This window comes from Cibotium barometz, chromosome 2 (assembly GCF_041138505.1).
Source record: "Cibotium barometz isolate CiBa-2024 chromosome 2, ASM4113850v1, whole genome shotgun sequence".
In the NCBI taxonomy this organism is placed as follows: domain Eukaryota; kingdom Viridiplantae; phylum Streptophyta; class Polypodiopsida; order Cyatheales; family Cibotiaceae; genus Cibotium; species Cibotium barometz.
The window spans coordinates 5,012,830-5,033,073 of NC_141047.1; the positions used below are offsets into that span (position 1 = coordinate 5,012,830).

Consider the following 20,244-nt stretch of genomic DNA (forward strand, 5'->3'; position numbering starts at 1 on the left):
GCCTCGTTTTTGCTTCTCTTGTAGCTGCCCAGCTCCTCTGCGCTTCTCTGCAGCGCCTCTCTCCAAAACACACACACCCTCCCCTCTGTCACAAGGCTCCCCCCACCTTTGCAGAAAGCGGTCCCCACTCTTCGCCAGCTTCCTCTCCTTCTCGAAGATGCGCTGGCCGCCTTCTCAAGGCTCCCCGCCCTTTCTGCCAGCTGGCCTTATTTATCCTCATTTTGTTTATTTTATTTTGAAGAAAATTTATTTCTTCTCTAAGGTCTAAGTGATGGCCACATGACTCTTTCATACCCACTAATTTAAAGGCAATAAAGGCCCCTTCACCTATTAATTGCCCTCCCTTCCACATACCTTCAATGCGGCCTTCCAAGTGCCCATTGTCCATGCGAACGCATACACAATTCAAGTGGCCGAGCAGCTGACATCTTCTCCATCATCTGACCTCTCACCCGACAGGCCTGCAACAAGCTCGAAACCAATACCGTCCACCCTATACACCTGGCGACGCCCTCAAAGCAAAATCCTCCACACGCCATACATCCCATATGTACACAGGCACTTAATCCCATGCATCTGGATTTGTATTTAATGGCCTCACATGCATGGTTTCACACCATAGACGTGCCGTGGCACGACAACGTACAATGTAATGCTTGTATTGATTGATATGAAGTTCACAAGGTACAATGCTTTTATAGGGAGAATGCCTTATCTTTCTCAACACTCTACTCATTGGGGTAGTGACACTTGGCTATACCAGTGACATCATTGCTTACACACACAAATACTTAAGTGGCTATAAGCCATGAACTAACTCAATTGCTCACATAAGTGAGTGTTCACACAGACACAAGCGGATACACAAATAGGGTACACGTACATGACGGGTACACCCACAGAGACTTTGAAATACCCAACATCATTGTCCTGTGCAATCACATGCTCTCTCACTTTCAGTTAGTCACATATCTCTCTGTCCTGTATGCACCATGGAGATTTTCTATCCTCCTTAGCTTAGCTTAGGCGTGTGTAACCCTAGAGGTCAACATGGCCACCATGGGGGGTGTGAAGAAGGTGGATGTGATGGTGGTGGGATGGGGGCTAATTTGGTACCTTGTATAGGGATCATGCATATTGTGCCATACAGTTGGAGATGTGATGGTTGTGGTGGGCGTTTCTCTCGAATTTTCTTCTAGCCCTCATTACAATTCACACCTTTGAGAGATTGGTATAAGTCCTTGTATTGGCCCTTAAACATGTGCTCATTTCTTACGTCTGGTTTTGTATTGGCTAATCCTGTGAGCATCTCGCTCTCGGATTTGGCCAGTTGCAACCTCGTGTAGGAGATGCTCATGTGTTGTGCGGTATTCCTCATCATACCAATGGTTGTGGGGAATGGTGCTAGTAGGGGGTGTGGCGTTGGATCGGTTAGTGGATGGAAATACGGCTATGGTCGAGGGGTGTAAGAAAGTGGTGAGTTGAGAGGTGAGGTCGGCTAGTGGGAGATTGGGATCTACAAATGTTAGATGTCAGTAGAGATGGTTAGAGTAAGTCAATTCTCCAGCTAGTGGGAGATTGGGATCTACAAATGTTAGATGTCAGTAGAGATGGTCACAGTAAGTCGAGTCTCCCATCATGGTGGAAGTGAATCTAGGTGTAGTGGGAGATAGGTGGTGGTGGTGAGGATGGTTGGGAAAAGCTGAGGCTGAAGGAGAGTCATGCATGGTCGACTCCAAGGGGGGGGGGGTGGGAATGGGGTTGTGACTAAAGCTAGTGATCCTATTAGGTAATCCACTGTACCCGAGCCTCTGCCATGTGGGAAGCATGTAAGAGCTCTGGAAGCAGCCATCGAGACATCCCGTTGAAGATGGCTAAGCCATGTGTCGTTCCGAGTCTAAGGAACTCTCTGCATGATCCTGTGATGTCCCCTCTGTCTTGTGATGCGTGCTGAATGCCAATCTCCTTCGAGTCTATCTCTTGCATGGTCGGCTCCTCCTTGTCATAGACAGATGCCTGCTCACTGTGAGTCCTGGCGTTGTAGTCCCTGAAAAGGAGAACTTCACCCAAGCATGAGAACTCAATGATGTCTACATCGAGGAGATAAAACTGCTCTCCCTCCTCTAGAATAGCATACGAGGACTTCCCAGGTGGGATGAAACCGGCCTTCAGAAATCTGACGGGCGGTGAAACAAACACTCGCACATAAAACACTTCAACGCCATTGAGGACCTAGAAAAGGAAAACAAACAAGGGGAGCTAGAGTGCTCCTGCAAACAGTACACGGACACCGATTGGCCCCAAAACGCAGTGGCGCCGCTTGCGGTATTTCTTTAATTGATTATAAGAGCTTTGATTACAATAAGGCTGGGAACTCAGCCGTCATAGTAGAACTCCTGGAGCGTGCAAATACCGTGCATCATGGCTTCATATCCACTCGGCATCCACAAACAAGTCCAGCCATTGTTCTCATCAAAAGACTCTCACACATTGAGTCCTCCATACAGAAGCTTTCTCCCATGATCAGGGCAGCCACAACCATCCATAGCCTCTCACCCTATGAACAGCATCACACCCTAACACATCTAGTGCTTCTGCATCACAACACAGACTCCCAAACTGTCTCTCAAAAGAGAACTCGTATCACAGCACAGCATACCATAGAGTCGAACACCTGTACCAACCCTCTCTACCTTCCAAGGGTACTATCCATCTCTGTCATGGATTCCCTGTCCCCTGCCCAATCAGTAGCAAGGCTGTACCAAACATGTGTCCATTCCTGTACCTTCTGCCTGCATGTGACCTATCTCGTGGAGAAACCCAAATACATGTTTCCTCGAGAAACCTACGACCTGTTTCCACATGAAACCCTTAGGCCTGTTTCCCTTCGAAACTTTTGTCCTGTTTCCATACAGAACCATTCATGGCACCATTCAACATCAGTGCCAACAACGGCATACATCTAGTTACCTGTTCCCTCATGAAACATCTGGAAACATAGAGATGCCCATAACTATAGGTCCCTCTCTTCCTTTCTAGCAGGAAGAAAACAATCTGCTCCATGAGCACGCAGCCATGCGAGCTTGCATCACTCCCATGCCAAGAAACACTTTCAATTGACCTGTACTTGCAGCCAACCAAAACATCCCATAAACAATCTCAAAACAGTCCTGGCTCTGCGCCTCCTTCAGCCCGCTCCTTCTAAGAGAGAGAGAGGGATAGAAAAAGACCCGCTCAGCCTGCCTGTGTTCAGCCCAGCACCTCCCCTTCTGAAACGGCCTGCAGTCCTGGCCCCCTTTTATGGGTGGGAGAGAGGGAGAGAAAGAAAAGTCCTGCGCCTACAGTCCAGCCCTTGCCTGCTGCTGTCCAGCTGGACACAACACTCCCTGCTCCCCACCGTTATCCTGCAGCCAGCCGCCTGTAAACTCCCCGACCAGCCTTCCAAAGGCGTGTGGAGAAAAGCGCGTACTGTTCTGTCCAGCAGCCGCCTACAGTTTCCCCTTGTGCGTGGAGAAAAGCATGCAGTGTTCTGTGCGCTGCCTGCAGCCGCCCGATTGCCAAGAGAGAGAGAGAGAGAGAGAGAGCATGGCATGCTGACACGTGTACCTGCAGCGGCTGTTCAGTCCGCGTGCAGCCAGTCCAACAGCCACCTAACACCTTCCTTCTGCAACCTGTCAAAAACCTGTAGAGCCTGCTGTCCTTGCAAAGGAGTACCATCCCACATGTGCTCCTTTGTCCAGCAGCCGCCTCTGTGCAAAGGAGGAAAACCGGCGTGTAAGAGCAGTCCTCCTAAGGGGAAAGCACACCTTCATCAAAAGATAGGCGCCCCCTTTCTGCCCGCCAGCCCCTCTTTTGAAAAAGCACACACGTGGCCCCAAAAATAGCATATGGGCCACGTTTACTTTCATATATGGCATTATAATGTTTTTAAAGGTTTTTAAAACCTTTTGAGTTAAAATCTCTTCGCCCCCTTCACACTTGGGGTTGTCCACACATGGATTTCCTTTTTAGCTCCAATCTGATGCCATTCACACTGTCCACCATGTCTCCGTGCACACCTGCATACTGTCCAGAGAAAAACACGGGGTCGTGACATACCCCCCTCTTGAAAAATAGCAAGCATCCTCGATTGTACTCAATGGCAGAGTAAGGCATCTTATGAGCAAAGACTCCGCATATGACAAAAGCAATGGCCCTCAAGTGCATCTGGGTGATGAGAAAAAAATCATCTTGCACAATAAGGTCACACTGTCACGTCAAAGTGACAAACAACTCTTGCTTGTTTCTTCAGAACGTATAGCAAAAGTCTAAAACCAAGTGGAAACACGTTAACTGTGTTAGCCGAAAACAAAACCATGCATCATTCTACATATGACACATATATGCATGATACATATATGCATTCGCAAACAATATGCTCCTCAAAATGCTCTACCTACTCTAAAGTAACAGTCTACGGGCTGCTCGCAAGCCTTACGCCCATGGACATCCCGTAGGACCCACGACTGATGGTACAACTTGAGCATATGAAAGCACTCAATGCATCCAAACAATACAACCACTAAGTACTTCAACATAATAAAGCACTCGATGTATCATACCAATATACATGCAGCACACGACACAATCCAGAGTATTACCCAATTTATTCTCAAGGATACCAGGATCCAATGGCACCAGAATACAATAATACCACAAAAAGTGTATGGATACAGGCACAAATAGAGTTCAATCCATATATGAACCAAACCAACTCTAGGACTGCTCGCAAGACTTATGCCCTCCAATGAGTTATCCATAGTTGCAGTTATAGTTCAAGGTGCGGCCGACTGTGAACCATACCCAACTTTACCATCTCATGTGACTAGTACACAATATCATAGAAGTCCCATAAGCAGATGTACTGTCAGCCTCACTACCTTCGGGTGAATACAAAGATGTCACCAAGCGACTCCCTAGATGACAACTGAGCCTGTCTGTAACAAGGGAGTGGAGGTGCTACCCCCCTCTTGAGCATCAGGCAATGCTCTAGACCTATGCTCTGCTGAACCTGAATGAGCCGTAACAAGAGTCGACTCCAACTCAAAGGCATCAAGATAAAGCTGCAAATCCTGAGGTGAATCTGCTAAGTCACCCTCCTCCATCCACTTCGCATCCATCAGTGAACAACTCTTGAACATCACAGGATAGCGACAGGAAACTTTACCCTGTACCTTTCTTTCCTTATGTGCCAGTATCTGCTCGGGAATAAGAACCTCATCAAGTTCCTCCACTTCCGTCTGAGCCTCATCTGATACATCCTCAGGCACCCAAAACCTGCTTGCACTCCACCCAAGTATTAAGGACAAGTCCTCGATGAAGCATAGTAGATCACCACTGCTAAACATAGAAAGAAACTGTCTTCCGAACCCATGAAGCCTCTATGAAGATACGACCGGTGACAAACAGTCGAAAGCCATAGCCTTCAACCCATGTTTTGCACCATAACACTTCAACTGCTTCTTGTTCCTGGCCGACTACTTCTTGTCCTTGGTGTCTATTCTCCTGAGCTTCATCTTCAGCTCTTGCTCTTCACCTCATATAGGCAAAGACACACAATCGTGCACTGCCTCCTGCACTTCCCTTTCACTTTCCACATGTTGAAGCTTTTGATGTGACTCTCATGAGACAACCACAAGCTCGCCCCCTTAGGAAAGTTGGCCATTGTCCCGACCAAACCAACCACGGACTCGCCTCCTTGAGAAAGTCGACGATGTCCCGGCTACGGAACCTTGAAACCGGCCTTCAAAAATCTGACGGGCGGTGAAACAAACACTCGCACATAAAACACTTCAATGCCATTGAGGACCTAGAAAAGGAAAACAAACAGGGGGAGCTAGAGTGCTCCTGCAAACAGTACACGGACACCGATTGGCCCCAAAACGCAGTGGCGCCCCTTGCGGTATTTCTTTAATTGATTATAAGAGCTTTGATTACAATAAGGCTGGGACCTCAGCCGTCATAGTAGAACTCCTGAAGCCTCCAAATACCCTGCATCATGGCTTCATATCCACTCGGCATCCACAAACAAGTCCAGCCATTGTTCTCATCAAAAGACTCTCACACATTGAGTCCTGCATACAGAAGCTTTCTCCCATGATCAAGGTTGCCACAACCATCCATAGCCTCTCACCCTATGAACAGCATCACACCCTAACACATCGAGTGCTTCTGCATCACAACACAGACTCCCAAACTGTCTCTCAAAAGAGAACTCGTATCACAGCACAGCATACCATACAGTCGACACGCCTGTACCAACCCTCTCTACCTTCCAAGGGTACTATCCATCTCTGTCATGGATTCCCTGTCCCCTGCCCAATCAGTAGCAAGGCTGTACCAAACATGTGTCCATTCCTGTACCTTCTGCCTGCATGTGACCTATCTCGTGGAGAAACCCAAATACATGTTTCCTCGAGAAACCTACGACCTGTTTCCACATGAAATCCTTACGCCTGTTTCCCTTTGAAACTTTTGTCCTGTTTCCATATAGAACCATTCATGGCACCATTCAACAACAGTGCCAACAACGGCATACATCTAGTTACCTGTTCCCTCATGAAACATCTGGAAACATAGAGATGCCCATAACTGTAGGTCCCTCTGTTCCTTTCTAGCAGGAAGAAAACAATCTGCTCCATGAGCACGCAGCCATGCGAGCTTGCATCACTCCCATGCCAAGAAACACTTTCAATTGACCTGTACTTGCAGCCAACCAAAACATCCCATAAACAATCTCAAAACAGTCCTGGCTCTGCGCCTCCTTCAGCCCGCTCCTTCTAAGAGAGAGAGGGGGATAGAAAAAGACCTGCTCAGCCTGCATGTGTTCAGCCCAGCACCTCCCCTTCTGAAACGGCCTGCAGTCCTGGCCCCCTTTTATGGGTGGGAGAGAGGGAGAGAAAGAAAAGTCCTGCGCCTACAGTCCAGCTCTTGCCTGCTGCTGTCCAGCTGGACACAACACTCCCTGCTCCCCACCGTTATCCTGCAGCCAGCCGCCTGTAAACTCCCCGACCAGCCTTCCAAAGGCGTGTGGAGAAAAGCGCGTACTGTTCTGTCCAGCAGCCGCCTACAGTTTCCCCTTGTGCGTGGAGAAAAGCATGCAGTGTTCTGTGCGCTGCCTGCAGCTGCCCGATTGCCAAGAGAGAGAGAGAGAGAGCATGGCATGCTGACACCCGTACCTGCAGCGGCTGTTCAGTCCGCCTGCAGCCAGTCCAACAGCCACCTAACACCTTCCCTTCTGCAACCTGTCAAAAACCTGTAGAGCCTACTGTCCTTGCAAAGGAGTACCATCCCACATGTGCTCCTTTGTCCAGCAGCCGCCTCTGTGCAAAGGAGGAAAACCGGCGTGTAAGAGCAGTCCTCCTAAGGGGAAAGCACACCTTCATCAAAAGATAGGCGCCCCCTTTCTGCCCGCCAGCCCCTCTTTTGAAAATGCACACACGTGGCCCCAAAAATAGCATATGGGCCACGTTTACTTTCATATATGGCATTATAATGTTTTTAAAGGTTTTTAAAACCTTTTGAGTTAAAATCTCTTCGCCCCCTTCACACTTGGAGTTGTCCACACATGGATTTCCTTTTTAGCTCCAATCTGATGCCATTCACACTGTCCACCATGTCTCCGTGCACTCCTGCATACTGTCCAGAGAAAAACACAGGGTCGTGACATGGGAAGTAACAGACTACAATGTGTATGCATCTCTCCACTATGACCTGTAACCTCACCCACATAAAGCGTGCCTCTCTGTCCCTGTGGACTAGGGTGATCATGGGATATAGGTGTGTCTTGAATAGTATTGCGACTCTGTTGGACCTAGGTGCCGCATGTGAGGATTACTGTTATTACTTAGTATTTCATCCACTTATCTGTGTATTTAAGACTGAAACTGAAAGTAGACTTGAACACAGATGTTTGATTGATTGATTGAAACTGTGATACAACAGGCTCCTTATATAGGAGTTCAAGAGACACGAATGAAAAGACACATCCCATGACCAATAGTCATGACTCTAGGTGAAGAGACACATCCTTTGGACGAATAGCTGCAACCATTGGGTGAAGAGTTGCAACCTTAGAGCGAAGGGGTGTGACCAGTCGTCGAGAAAGGAGTGTGGCTCTTGATGAAGAGGCATGTCTCTAGAGCGAATAGTCGTGACCATCCGAGTGTAGGGGTCCTCTGTAATCATGTCACTTCAGTATCTGTAACCAGGAGACTGTGTATAATGAACTAAGTCACAATCGTGACATTCCCTCCCATTTAAAATAAAACCCATGTGATTAAATGAGAGTCGGTTGTCTGCCAAAGAATTCTTGGAGGAGTTGAGGATATTGTTGCATTTCTTCATCTGTCTGCCAAGTAGAATCTGACTCATCCAAGTCCATCCACTTAACAAGAAATTCTGTAGTAATCTTCCGTCTTGTTTCTTTCTGACGAACGTTAGGAATCTTCTCAGGAACAAGAATAATGTGATCAGCTTCAATCTCAGGAACATAAGAAGATAACTCCGGAATAGATGAATCTCCTTGTATATATTCCTTGAGCCAAGAGATGTGAAATGTCGGATGAATTTTTCCCCAAGATGGTGGAAGATCCAACTTATAACTGACAACTGAAATCTTCTTTATAACTTTAAATGGACCATAGAAACGCGGTCGCAACTTCGGAAAGACTGACTTTACTGTCTTATATCGATGCGGTGCAACATAAAGCAAAACCAAGTCACCTTCTTGATGTTGGGGTAAAGGCATTATGCCCACCCTTATAGTGTGTACAAGCCCATAAGTTATAGTACATAGTACACTTAGTACTTTTAATGTACTAAGTGCACTATGTGTACTAGTGCAATATACATGTGTGATAGGGGAGTCACACACTCAATGCTATTGAGTTGACTTATCCCCACAACTCTCTCTCTCTCTCCCTTGTTCTTCTCTGTGTATGTCTCCCACACATGAATTAACCTAACCCTAATTCTAATCCTCCCACACAACTGGTATCAGAGCATAGGTTGCTGTCTTGATCCTCTGTAGCTGAGTTTCTTCAGAAACGCCCTGCCATCAAAGAGGAAAGCGTGGCTCAAATTCTGCTATGCAGGCTGTGTGTGTGTAGCTCCATGGAACCTGGAGGGCTGAAGTAGCTTGTCGGTGTGACCCAGTCAGTGTGAGCGTGGGCTGCCCAGGAGCCACGCTGGTCTGCCCAACATCGCCTTGCACACAGCCAGGCGCCTACAGCAGCAAGGCGTAAAACTCTCGAGCAGCAGCAGGCGCACTTCAGCGCTGGGCGGCAGCAAGAATTCCAGGCGGACACGAAGGCAGCGTAGCGATTTGGTCGACGGTTAGCTACGTGAGCGAGTACGTGTAGCGCTGGATCCGACGGAGCGAAGAAGCGTTGGGCGAAGGCGTTTGCGAACAAGCGCTGGCCACTAGGCGTGAGCGAAGGCAGGCGAGCGAAGAAGGAGGCCAGCGCATTCAGGCGAAGCAGGCGGAGCAGGTCTCTCCGACTCGCCGCCCCCTCTCTGCCGGCTTCCACCAAGCGCTCTTCTGTCGTTGTGCGCGCTGCCTCCGACAAGCCTGTGAAAGCCGACAGGCAGCTATGGTTTGCTTCCAAGCAGAGTCTAGCCTACTTGGATGGCAGTTTGCCAGGTGATTATGGGTTTGATCCACTGGGGCTGATGGATCCAGAAGGGCCAGGGAGCTTCATAGCAGCCAGCCATCTGAGCATCACCAACAGCTTGTGTCTCCACCAATTCTGCAGCACGCCTGAAGAGCCCTCCAACAGCATCAGATTTCTGCAGAGCAGCACCAAATTCAGCACACCCTCCTTTCCTGCAACAAAATTCAGAAATTACAAGGTATTCTACTTCAATTTTTTTTTGGGATTTGCAATTGAGCAAGTACAGTAATCAATTGAGCAGGTACAGGTGCCTAATTGCTCAATTTTTGAGCAAAATTGGCAAAATTGGGTGACATTGGTCACAATCAGGATCAATTTGCAGGAAATTGGTCACAATCAGGATTAATTTGCAGGAAATTGGATGTCGAAATTTGGGGCTTTTGATGTAATTGTGCAATTAAGCACTCATACATGCTGTATGATGTGAAAAATCGCACATTTGGGCAAAATTGCAGCAATTTGCAGTGCAAATCAAGGGGCTTTTGTGCTGATTGGGTTGATTTGCATGCAGGCACTCGCAGTTGATGTTGTGGATAATGTGTTGATGCCTTACAAGCACTCAATGTGCCTGTAAATCAAGGGGCTTTCATTATTTGGATGTATATGTGGCCAGGGGGAAGCATCGTGAACACTCTGGATGCCTTCATGTGCGTCAATGTACCATGTATGATAAAAAATTGATCTTAAATCAAGGGGCTTTTCAAGTTCGTATGCTTGTTGAGCTTGGCAAAGCAGCAGGCAAGACATTTATGCCTTGAGTCCTCAAAAATCAGCTTGCAGTCAAGGGGCTTTTGCCCAATTTCTGTTCGGAACTGTTGTATGCAGTGTTCGGGACTGTAAAAGTCTGATTTTCACTCATTTGGACAGCCAGGAGAGCATTTATTGCTACTGTACCTGCTGGTACAGATTTGGCACAGCTTTGTGCAAGTTTTGGCATGGCTGTACACTGATTTGAGTGAGGAAAAGGTTCAATTTCAGTTGCTGTACTTGCCGGTACAGGTTTGGTACATCATTTGTGAGCAATTGGTACTGTTGTACAGTACTTTGGAAGGGGAACAGAGCACATTTAAGGTGCTGTCCTAAATCTGCAGCAACCAGATTTTGGTGTTTTCATCACATAAAGTGGGAGAAAAGGGGGCAGCCCTGTTTCACTCCAATAGTGGAGTGAAAGTGGGAGAAAGGGGGCAGCCCTGTTTCACTCCAATAGTGGAGTGAACCATCTCAGATATACCCTGAGTAGTACGTACCTGTCCCACAATTGTCCTGTATAAAGCCATGATTCCCCAAATCAGCTCTGTGGGCACTCCCATCTCCTGTAGTCTGCGCATCAATCTGGCTCTCGGTACTGTGTCAAAGGCTTTGCGGAAATCCACAAAGCAACAATAAATCCTCCTGCCATATAATCTGCCCTCCTCAATAATAGCTCTGAGTGTCAAGATATAATCAAGAGTGGAGAAACCTCTCCTGAACCCTGCCTGCCCTGATGCACGTATGCCCTCTCTCTCTGCCCGTCTACTTAACTCCTGCTCAAGAACAAATGCATATAATCTAGCCAATGTGTGACCAATCATGATGGTACGATAATTCCCAGGAAGCATGGGATCCCCTGACTTGAAGATAGGCACAATCGTGGACATATTCCAAGTCTCAGGAAAACCCTCACACATGGCTCGGTTAAACATCATAGCAATAAGCTCTGCAAGCATATCTCTGGCATGAATAAAGTGCTATGCTACCAAACCATCATGATCATATGCTCTCCCAGTCCTCATCCTGTCAATAGCTTTCTTTACCATCTCAGTAGTAAAGAAAGCACATGTCTCTGGGCATGGCTCCGATGGGTCTGGCAGGGGCAGCTGTCCTGTTGCTGTGTACAGGGATGCTGCATACTCACCCCAAATCTCTGTGGAGGTAATGGCTGGTGATGGTGAATGCTCATGAAATAGTCTCCATGCCTCGCCTGAGTCCCGACTCATAAATAACTGATACAAATCCCTCTCTAACTGAGCAAGATAAGCCCTCTTCTTCCGTCGCACTAGGTGCCGGAAGGTAATCCGTGACTGTCTGTGAGTGGTAACACCCACGAGCACCTCTCTCTGTAATCTGATCCTCATCTCTCTGCACTCCTCATCATACCAACTGTTCTGGGGCATGTTCCCAGATTGTCTCCGTGTAGGCTGACTATGGGGATATGCCTCTAATGCTGCAGCATGAAGCGTATCTATCAATATCTGAGTGAGCTCATCTAATGGCCGTCTCGGCTCCTCGGCACATAAGCGTCTGTATATCTCATCCGTGTACACGGTGTCAGTCTCCCTCGTAAAGGTATAACGAGTGTGTGTGGAGACCTGTCGGCTTATCGATTGATATTACCTCCTCCATGGATTGCTCAGCATGCTAATTCTCTTTGGCATTTGGATAAGTCTTTAGCTTGGTGGAAAGCAAAACTGACATTGATATGGAAGTTGAAAATGCCATTGAATCAGAGACTCTTTCTCTGGAGATGCATTGTTGGTATTTTTCCAGTTGGAGTGAAATTGGCTCAAAGAAGGATTGCCTCTCCTATTTGTCCAAGATGTCATCATACTACTGAGAGTGTTCCGCATTTATTGTGGTCTTGTTCATATTCCAGAATCCTTCTGGACAAGATCTCCTATTTTTTATCTCTCAGATTTCCTGCACACAGGTTCTACAAGTTTTTCTGGATGTTTGGCACCTTATCAGCTTCTTTGTCACAGTATTCTCTTTTCTTCCATTGGATCAGATACTGGGCCTTATGGACCCTCTGGCTACAGCGAAATCATACATATCTGAATTCACCCCTTCAGCACCCTTATGAGTTCTTCCGAGCCTCGTTGCGGCAGTCCTTATATGATGCCGTGCATGAGGGAGATTTGGATGTTTCTTGTGTTCAGCTTTTCTTTTACTGTTTCTGATGGATAGGGCATAGGCTCTTTTCTTGAGCACTGCCCTGCTCTTGCATAGAACTTTTTTACTGCTGTTTTTAAGTTCTAGGGTTTAGACATCCTCCTGGTGTCAAACCCTTATGTACATTTATGATATAATGCAATTTCAACTAGTTTTACAAAAAAAAAAAGTGTGTGGAGACCTGTCCCAATGGAGCGGTGCTGAACTGAAATGTGAGAGTGAAGGACAAGATAGCATGATCCACTGCTATTCCAACCGGCCTAGTGCCTACCATAAAATCCTGAAAAGAGGGAATGAGACTGGGCTGAGCCATAACATAGTCCACTGTACTAGCACCATGCCTATGTGGAAAGCAAGTGAAACCGCCCGATGTCGGGAATCTCTGTAGGCCATTCAGGATGGCCAATCCATGTGCGGTCCCCATGTCTATCAAATACCGCCCATACACTGTATGTTCCTCATCCTGTGATAGTCTAGATAGGCCCATATCCCTAACATCAAGCTCCCTCAACATCTCCTCTGAGGTATCATAAAATACTGTCTGGTTATGGGCGGTCCTGGCATTGAAGTCCCCCAGGAGAATGATGTCACCATCCCTGGAGAACTCCCAAATATCATCATCCAAAATAGAAAAGGGCGACTGCCCGCTAGGTGATGCATACACTGATGTACTAGGAGCAAAATAGCATATAGCAATGTAGAGATATTTGCCCGTCTCTGGCCTCAGTCTAACCCACATGTACCTAGCCTGCTCATCTCTGCGGACTATATGTATCAGTGGCTGTAGCTCCTCTCTAAACAGTACCGCCACTCCTCCTGAGCCCCGTCCTCTATGCTCTGAACGAGTCTCCTGTCTACAAGCTGTCTCCCATCGGTATCCACTAACATGTGGCATGGACTGTCCAGGAGCCTGATGCGTCTCACAGTAGAAGATGATGTCCCTCCCAGTGAAACTATCCTCAAAAGCCCCTACATCAAGACGTAGAGATCCATTACAATTCCAAGTAGCAACTTTGAGTGTAGTCCCATAGGTCTCGCGCCGTCATGAAGAGCGCCTCTCCATAATCACCACTCTACCATCTCTATAGAAGGCCACTTTCCCTTTCTCTCGGGCTGCCCTTATCTCTGGCATAACTTCTTTCATGTGAGCAAGTTGCGAGAGAGAGAGAGAGAGAGAGAGAGAGAGAGAGAGAGAGAGAGAGATTATGTTGCTGCCTTGGGGGCCTGAGCAAGGGTGGGTGAGCAGAGGAATGGTTGCACGCAGCGTGGACAGGCGGGAAGAGCGCCTGTGCTTGGAGGCGGAGGGCCTGAACAGAGCAGGGTGGTGTGGACGCACGCAGCGTAGACAGAACAGAGCAGCATGGCACGGAAAGAAGAGTGCCTGTGCACGGCGCATGAGCAGAGACTAGGGGCGGAGGCTCACACCATGCTGGGCAGGCGTGCGCATGAGAGAGAGAGAGAGAGAGAGAGAGAGAGAGAGAGAGAGAGAGAGAGAGAAGTGAGGAGGGAAGGCGCGTATTGGTGGGCAGTAAGAGAAGGTGGGGGGGGGGATAGGGGGAGGGGGAGGGGGAGGGGGAGAGGGGGGAAAGAGCTTGCAGGAAGCGGAAGGCTGGGCACACGGTTCAGGTGGGGAGGGGGTGCTGGACACAGTGGGGAGCACTTGCTGAAGCTCACTAAAGACTGTAACTTACCTAGTTTAAAATGGCATATTGTAAATCATAGTATGAAATGGGAAATTTCCTGCAATTGTTTTAGCTCCCAGTCATGCTGCAGCAATATCCATTCCATCGGTCCACAAAAGTTGGATTCAACATGCTACTTCTCCATGCTGATTGTGTCTGTTTGCAATAAACGTCACATACTTCACACACGTATTTAATTTGCCATCTACCCCTTGGTTCATGAAGGTCACCAGGGACCATACACGCTGGTCCAGTGTGTGTAAGCTCTGCCATGAATGAGCGGAAGGCAATCATACCGACAAGGTTATATTGAGGTGAGCGTGAGTGTTTTCCCTTCTTTTTCTGTTTGAGGTGCCTCCATTGATTTTCCCCAGATTTGCGGTTCTCATGCAGCTATCCTTGGACTGTGCATGTGTCAGTCTACATGATAATCTGGAACTACCTATTCAAACTTCAATGTTCCATGGCATCGATGCACAATGTCAAGAATGGAAAATTTGCCCTGTCAAATGGAAATCGAAACAACTACATCATTAGTAGTGCAGAAGATTAGGGTTAGCGTACGCAAAATAATCTCTCAACAAGAAAAAGGAGTGCAGAAGATTCCCTTACTCGCATGGGCATACCATATCTATCATAGTTGTGATAGGGGGGAGTTCTACCCAGGGGGCAACTCATTTCAGAATTGCATTGAAGTTCTGCATTTCTGGTGGTGCTCGAGCTATGGCTGCTATGCTTTGTTCCAATCAATTTTGTGCTATGGCTTCTATGCTTTGAAGTTTGTTCCAATCAATTTTGTGCTATCATGTCAAAAGGATGCAGTTATTTTGATTGGCATGAAACAGTAATCTTTTCCAATCCCACATCTTTTATGCTTCCAGGGTATTGACTTTGTGTCTGTTTTGCAGGTACGTTTTTTCTACTCATTCACATGTAGTGAGAATCTCTACTTGGTGATGGAGTATTTGATTGGGGGAGATTTGTACTCACTGCTTAGAAATGTGGGCTGCTTGGACGAGAAGATATCACGGATCTATATGGCGGAAGTTGTATGATGATCTCAAATGCTCTCCTTTTGATGAAGAAGTGTACTAGTTTTAGAAAGAAAAGGACATTTTCTGAGCTTGTAATGTGCTGTGAACTTTTCACATCATCCCAGGTTTTAGCTTTGGAGTACTTGCATTCGCTTGGTGTTGTGCATCGAGATTTGAAACCTGATAATCTATTGATTGCTCATGATGGGCATATAAAGGTATGCCAATTGTCCTAGCATTTTCCTGGTAGGCATGAGAAAGAAGAGTGTTGAAACAGGGGTTCAGATGGCATTTTCATAAATTTGACCATTCAAAATGGTTTTACAAGTAGCTTGGTCTTATTCAAGACATTGGTTATAGGACATGAAACTAGGAGGTTATGTGTACTGCTGAGTGACACTGCTTACTTTTGTTGAAGATTTGCCTTTTGCTCCCATTTGATGCGAAATAGCACTGGGTAATTGGGCCACACAAATATCATCCTTTACGTGTTTTAACAATCGAAGGCACTTGTAAAAAGATTATATTCGAATACATTCCTAGGCAGGGTTAAAAATGTCCTCTTGCGAGTCCATAGCAGTAAAATGAGTGACTTACTTCTTGTTTCTGCAGCTTACAGATTTTGGACTATCAAAAGTGGGACTTATAAATAGCACAGATGATTTATCTGGGTCTGCTGCTTCTGGAAGTCTTTTGCCAAATGGAGACATCGGATGCTTACAAATAGATTGTGATCAGTCTCAATCAAGAGAGAAAAGGCAGAAGCACTCTGCTGTAGGGACCCCTGATTACCTTGCACCTGAAATTTTACTTGGGACAGGACATGGTATGCAGTATTCCTTTATGTTGTTTGAGGAAATCAGAGTTTTTTGTGTTAAACTTAAACTCATCCTTAAAATTCCAAGCTACGAAACAAGCAGATGCAAGTTGTAATTCTTTTGTGCAAGTGGAGTAACATCATTATGTTTCGCTTCCAGCTTATATTCTACTGGTATGCCAAAAGGCCTGGTACTACTTCTGTATGCTTGCAATTCTCTGCTGTTTTTTTTGGTGTATGGGTAGGGGTGTGGGTGCAAGGTGGATACATTTCACATATTTGCTTTGCAAACATGCCATTAAAAGATCCAATTGGTGTTTGAAATCTATTGGCATTCAGCTTGGTCTTGTATATGCTTGGCTGCCAAGGTGGTTGTCTTGACAACCTGTTGAATCAAGCAGCCTGTAGCTACAGCGTTTGCAAATATCACATGATGAATTAGTGTTTCCTTCTGCATCTTCATTTGTTGGCATTTTCAAGGTTTGGTTGTGTGTATCTGTGTTCTGGGGGGGACGGGGGTGTTACACTTGGCTGTTTTGAAAACTAGAGCTACTTGAATGTAACCTTCTCTCTAGGGGCTAGCCTTCTTAATGGCAAGCCTCTGCTGCTTGTTTGAGCTTTAAGTTGTGAAGTTATTTTTCCAAGAGAAGAGACCTCTATTTGGGCTTCTTGTTTGTACTTTTTGTCGCAACAAGAAAGGAGTAACAAAAAAAATGCAAGAATCAGAAGTCACCTGGAAAGGAGGATTCATAAAAAAAAAAACAGTCACTTGCTGGTGAAGCCAGTTAGAAATATGATGGTGCCAATTAATCACTTCGTAGAAAGTGTGAGGAAGGGGGATACCAGCGGAGATACTCTTGAAAGCGGTCCATCTAGACCTGGAGGATATCGAATCCTCTTCCAGGTAGAAAAGAGGGTGCGAACAGTATAAGACCACCAATTGATAGATAGGGGTCCTCAATTCATGTGTCACACAACTGATCCCAAAGTGATATGTGATTTTCCTCTCTTGATGTAACATATGAACTGAAGCCTTTGCTATAATCTGGCTCTATGCATTCCATATGCAATATTGGATGCAATACTGGATGGATGAACTATCCCAAGTGCAAAATAGAGAGGTCAATCTGCAGGTGCACACTCATAAGATACCTGGGGTCCTGAATCAATGTGTCACACAGCTGATCCCAAAGCGATATGTGATTTTCCTCTCTTGATGCAAGATTTGAACTGAATCCTTTGCTATAATCTGGCTCTATGCATTCCATATGCAATACTGGATGGATTTTCTTGAAGTTATCAGTGAAAGACCTTCGCTTGTTGGATCAAGCGGCTACAGAGCAACAGCTGGAGCTTCACCCCCCCCCGCACCCCGCCCCCCCGGCATGCACCTGTCCTCCTGACCCTTTGCCTCCTTTCCCCCTTTGTGATATCCTCCCAATCTGTCTCCTCGCCCTCCCTTGTGCTGCTGCCCCCCAGCCTGTGTGCTCCCGCCTTCTCCCACTGCCGCCCTCTTCCTTCGTGCTGCCCCCCACCTTGGTCCTCCTGTGTGCACCCCGCCTGCCTTCTCCACCTTTCTCATGCCCATACCTTGCTGCCGCCCCATTTACACAACCCTCTGCCTACATGCCCCTTTAGAGCCCGCCTCCTTCGTTCTTTGCCCCTTCTCGCCTTGTGCGCCGTCAGTCGCCTCTCTGCGGCCCCCCTTTCCTGCGCTTCTCTCCAGACCCTCCCTCATCCGTGAACCCGCTTCTCTTCATGCAGGTGTTTTGCTCCCCGGGCTGTTCTTCATCGGCAAGAGTAGGCGCTTCTGGTCTTCACCCTATAGGAGGACTCCATGGCAGCCGCTTCATCATCCTTGGCCAGGGCAGCCATGCCTTGCCGTCTTTTTCCGAAGTGGACCTCCAGCTCCTGGCATTGACAGTCGCCTCCCTAGAGGCTTCCGCCTTGGTCTGCAAGATTGTGGGTAGTCGCCCAACGCACGGACAGCTCAGGTATCTTCTGTAGGCTGGCCTCATCGGTGAGCTGGGAAAAGATTACTGATATTCATCTTCTCGGGCATGGATACTACCAGATGTAGTTTGATTTACCAGTAGCAATTCTGGAAAAATAGCAACCTGCAAAAATTTGAACTGGACAGTTAGATAGATCTTGACTTTGTCTATCCACCATCCATGTCAAAATTTTCAGAAAACTCAACTCTGAAGAAGGCCAAAAACGATTCTGTAATTCCAGAATTGTCACTGTAAAAAAGGGTGATTCTATGGTTTTAGAGGAATTTTGAAAATCTAACTTGACGGCTGTGTTCAGAACACTCTGCACATTATGCGGGACATAAAATTTGTCAAAAACGGAGTAGTTTTTCGAAGGCTGCCTAAGAAGTATACCAGCTCTTGGGACTGTTTTGAAGCTTCCATCGTTGAGCCTGGTCGCACTGTGAACGGCCCATACCTTCTTTGCGAGGTGGCAGCACGGCTTCGATCCCTCATCCGACGTGTGTCTCGGGCTTCCCAGCTTCAGTTTACTTTCCTGGCTTCTGGAAGGAGTACCTTCCCCTACTTTGAGTGATTGGTAGAGTTATTGGGGGAGTGATGGAATCTCCTCCCCCCCCCCCCCCCCCCCCCCCCCCAAAAAAAAACCAAACCGTTGCTTCGGCTAGCTTGGATGGCAGGGATTCCCCCCCTTAGCATCTATATCGCCTCTCTGGAGTTCGTTCCTCACGTCATTTCTCTTCCGTGCCTTTGACGAGATCCTATTTTGTAGAGACTCGAGTACTCTGGTCTCCCTGGACAGTGCTTCATTTGCCATCAGATGGGCATCTTGGTAGAGTGTGCCCCCACCGTTAGTCTAGGTGTCAGTCCAGGCGAGCACTACCAGCAGTCCCTCCCTTTGGTCTGGGCATGGCTCATCATCAGGGCAGAGGGGGGAGGGAATCGATCCCCGAGGATCCAGAGCACTAGGCCTCGGCCCCTGAGGATCCTAGGGTAGTCGAATGGCACGCCGCCGGTTTGAGGTGAAACCGGCGCCAGGCCTCCAGCGGGAGAGGCACCATCAGGCGTGCCAGCCTAGTGGGCCCTAGGAGAGCACGGAGTCCGTGTCTGCTGCCATTCAGGTGGTAGAGCTCTCTCACCATCTGCAGGACTTGCAGATTACTGACATGCTCACTCATTTTTGGCGCTTGGCACAGATGGAGTTGGTTGGCTCCGACCACAAGGATCAGGGCGGGGATTTGGTGTTCTTTAGCCTGAAGGTGCCCCTCTTCGTATTTCTTCATGTCTGGATGGCAATACCCCTCCCCCCCTCCTACATATATTTTCACTGTGATAGATGGAGTCCAAAGTATTCCTACTCCAGAGAGTGGTCCACATGGAGGGCAGGCTTTGTGACCACCTGGTGAGGCTTCGCCCTGGCATGCATTGTGATAACTCACCATCCAAACCCATGCCCAAGTCTCTGAGAATGGAGGGCAGTTCTGACAGTTCCGTCTCCCACCACGTTTAGATATGCGGATTGTTTCATGGAACATGTAGGGTTAGGAGGACCGTAGTGCGTGAGGATCAGCAGAGAGGAGCTTCACAGGGCTGCAATCGGTGGACCTTTTGACATACTCTTCCTCTAGGAGGCACCATCTTGCTGAGGGTCGCACCCTAGATGCGGGAAGATTCTTGAGGGCATAAGCCACACCTTTTGGTCCTATGCCTTTGGTCCCTCTTGGATCCAAGGCGGGGTATGCATCTCTGTCAGTGAGCAGCTCTTGCTAGCAGTGATTGATTTAGGCACCATAGTCACAAGGAGAAAGAAAGAAAGAAAGAAAGGGAGTTATATTGAACGTCTTAAGCAGACCCAATGGGTCTATGAGACCAAAAGAAAGAAAGTTATGTTGGACGTCCTATGCCTTTGGTCCCTCCAGGATCCAGGGCAGGGTATGCATCTCTTTCAGTGAGTAGCTCTTACTAGCAATGATTGATTCAAGCACCATAGTCACAAGGAGAAAGAAAGAAAGAAAGTTTTATTGAACGTCTTAAGAAGACCCAATGGGTCTATGAGATCAAAATGATACAATAGTGTCC

The 20,244-nt window shown here is 47.4% G+C and overlaps 2 protein-coding genes across 13 annotated transcripts in view; one reads left to right on the forward strand and one right to left on the reverse strand.

The window, feature by feature from the left end:
* The window catches only part of LOC147640564 (putative serine/threonine protein kinase IRE), a 151,582-nt gene that overhangs the window by 64,181 nt on the left and 67,157 nt on the right, over positions 1 to 20,244 (forward strand). For 10 of the 12 annotated variants that reach the window (XR_015268005.1, XM_086812960.1, XM_086812993.1 and 7 more), the window contains 3 exons: positions 15,232 to 15,372; positions 15,483 to 15,575; positions 15,970 to 16,183. Coding sequence is in view for 9 of the 12 variants with exons in the window: in XM_086812960.1 (XP_086669086.1) it covers positions 15,232 to 15,372; positions 15,483 to 15,575; positions 15,970 to 16,183 (448 nt within the window). In the remaining 3 variants the exon portion in view is untranslated. Of the gene's footprint in view, positions 1 to 15,231; positions 15,373 to 15,482; positions 15,576 to 15,969; positions 16,184 to 16,277; positions 16,349 to 20,244 lie in introns of all 12 variants that reach the window. The other 2 variants (XR_015268014.1, XR_015268015.1) reach the window with 2 other exon arrangements.
* On the reverse strand, positions 11,262 to 13,425 carry LOC147640565 (uncharacterized). The gene is made up of 2 exons (XM_086808406.1): positions 12,823 to 13,425; positions 11,262 to 12,061 (listed from the first exon to the last, which is right to left on the reverse strand). Exons 1-2 carry the CDS (start codon positions 13,378 to 13,380, stop codon positions 11,441 to 11,443), a joined length of 1,179 nt encoding a protein of 392 aa, XP_086664532.1. The 5' UTR covers positions 13,381 to 13,425; the 3' UTR covers positions 11,262 to 11,440.

What these genes read in the sequence shown, in the direction of transcription:
- LOC147640565 (XM_086808406.1), bottom strand. Translation starts at nt 13,380, where the DNA reads ATGTGGGTTAGACTGAGGCCAGAGACGGGCAAATATCTCTACATTGCT. An exon ending in GCACCGCTCCATTGGGACAG is followed by an intron (nt 12,062 to 12,822) that starts GTCTCCACACAC and finishes ATAAGCCGACAG; the next exon opens with GTCTCCACACACACTCGTTA.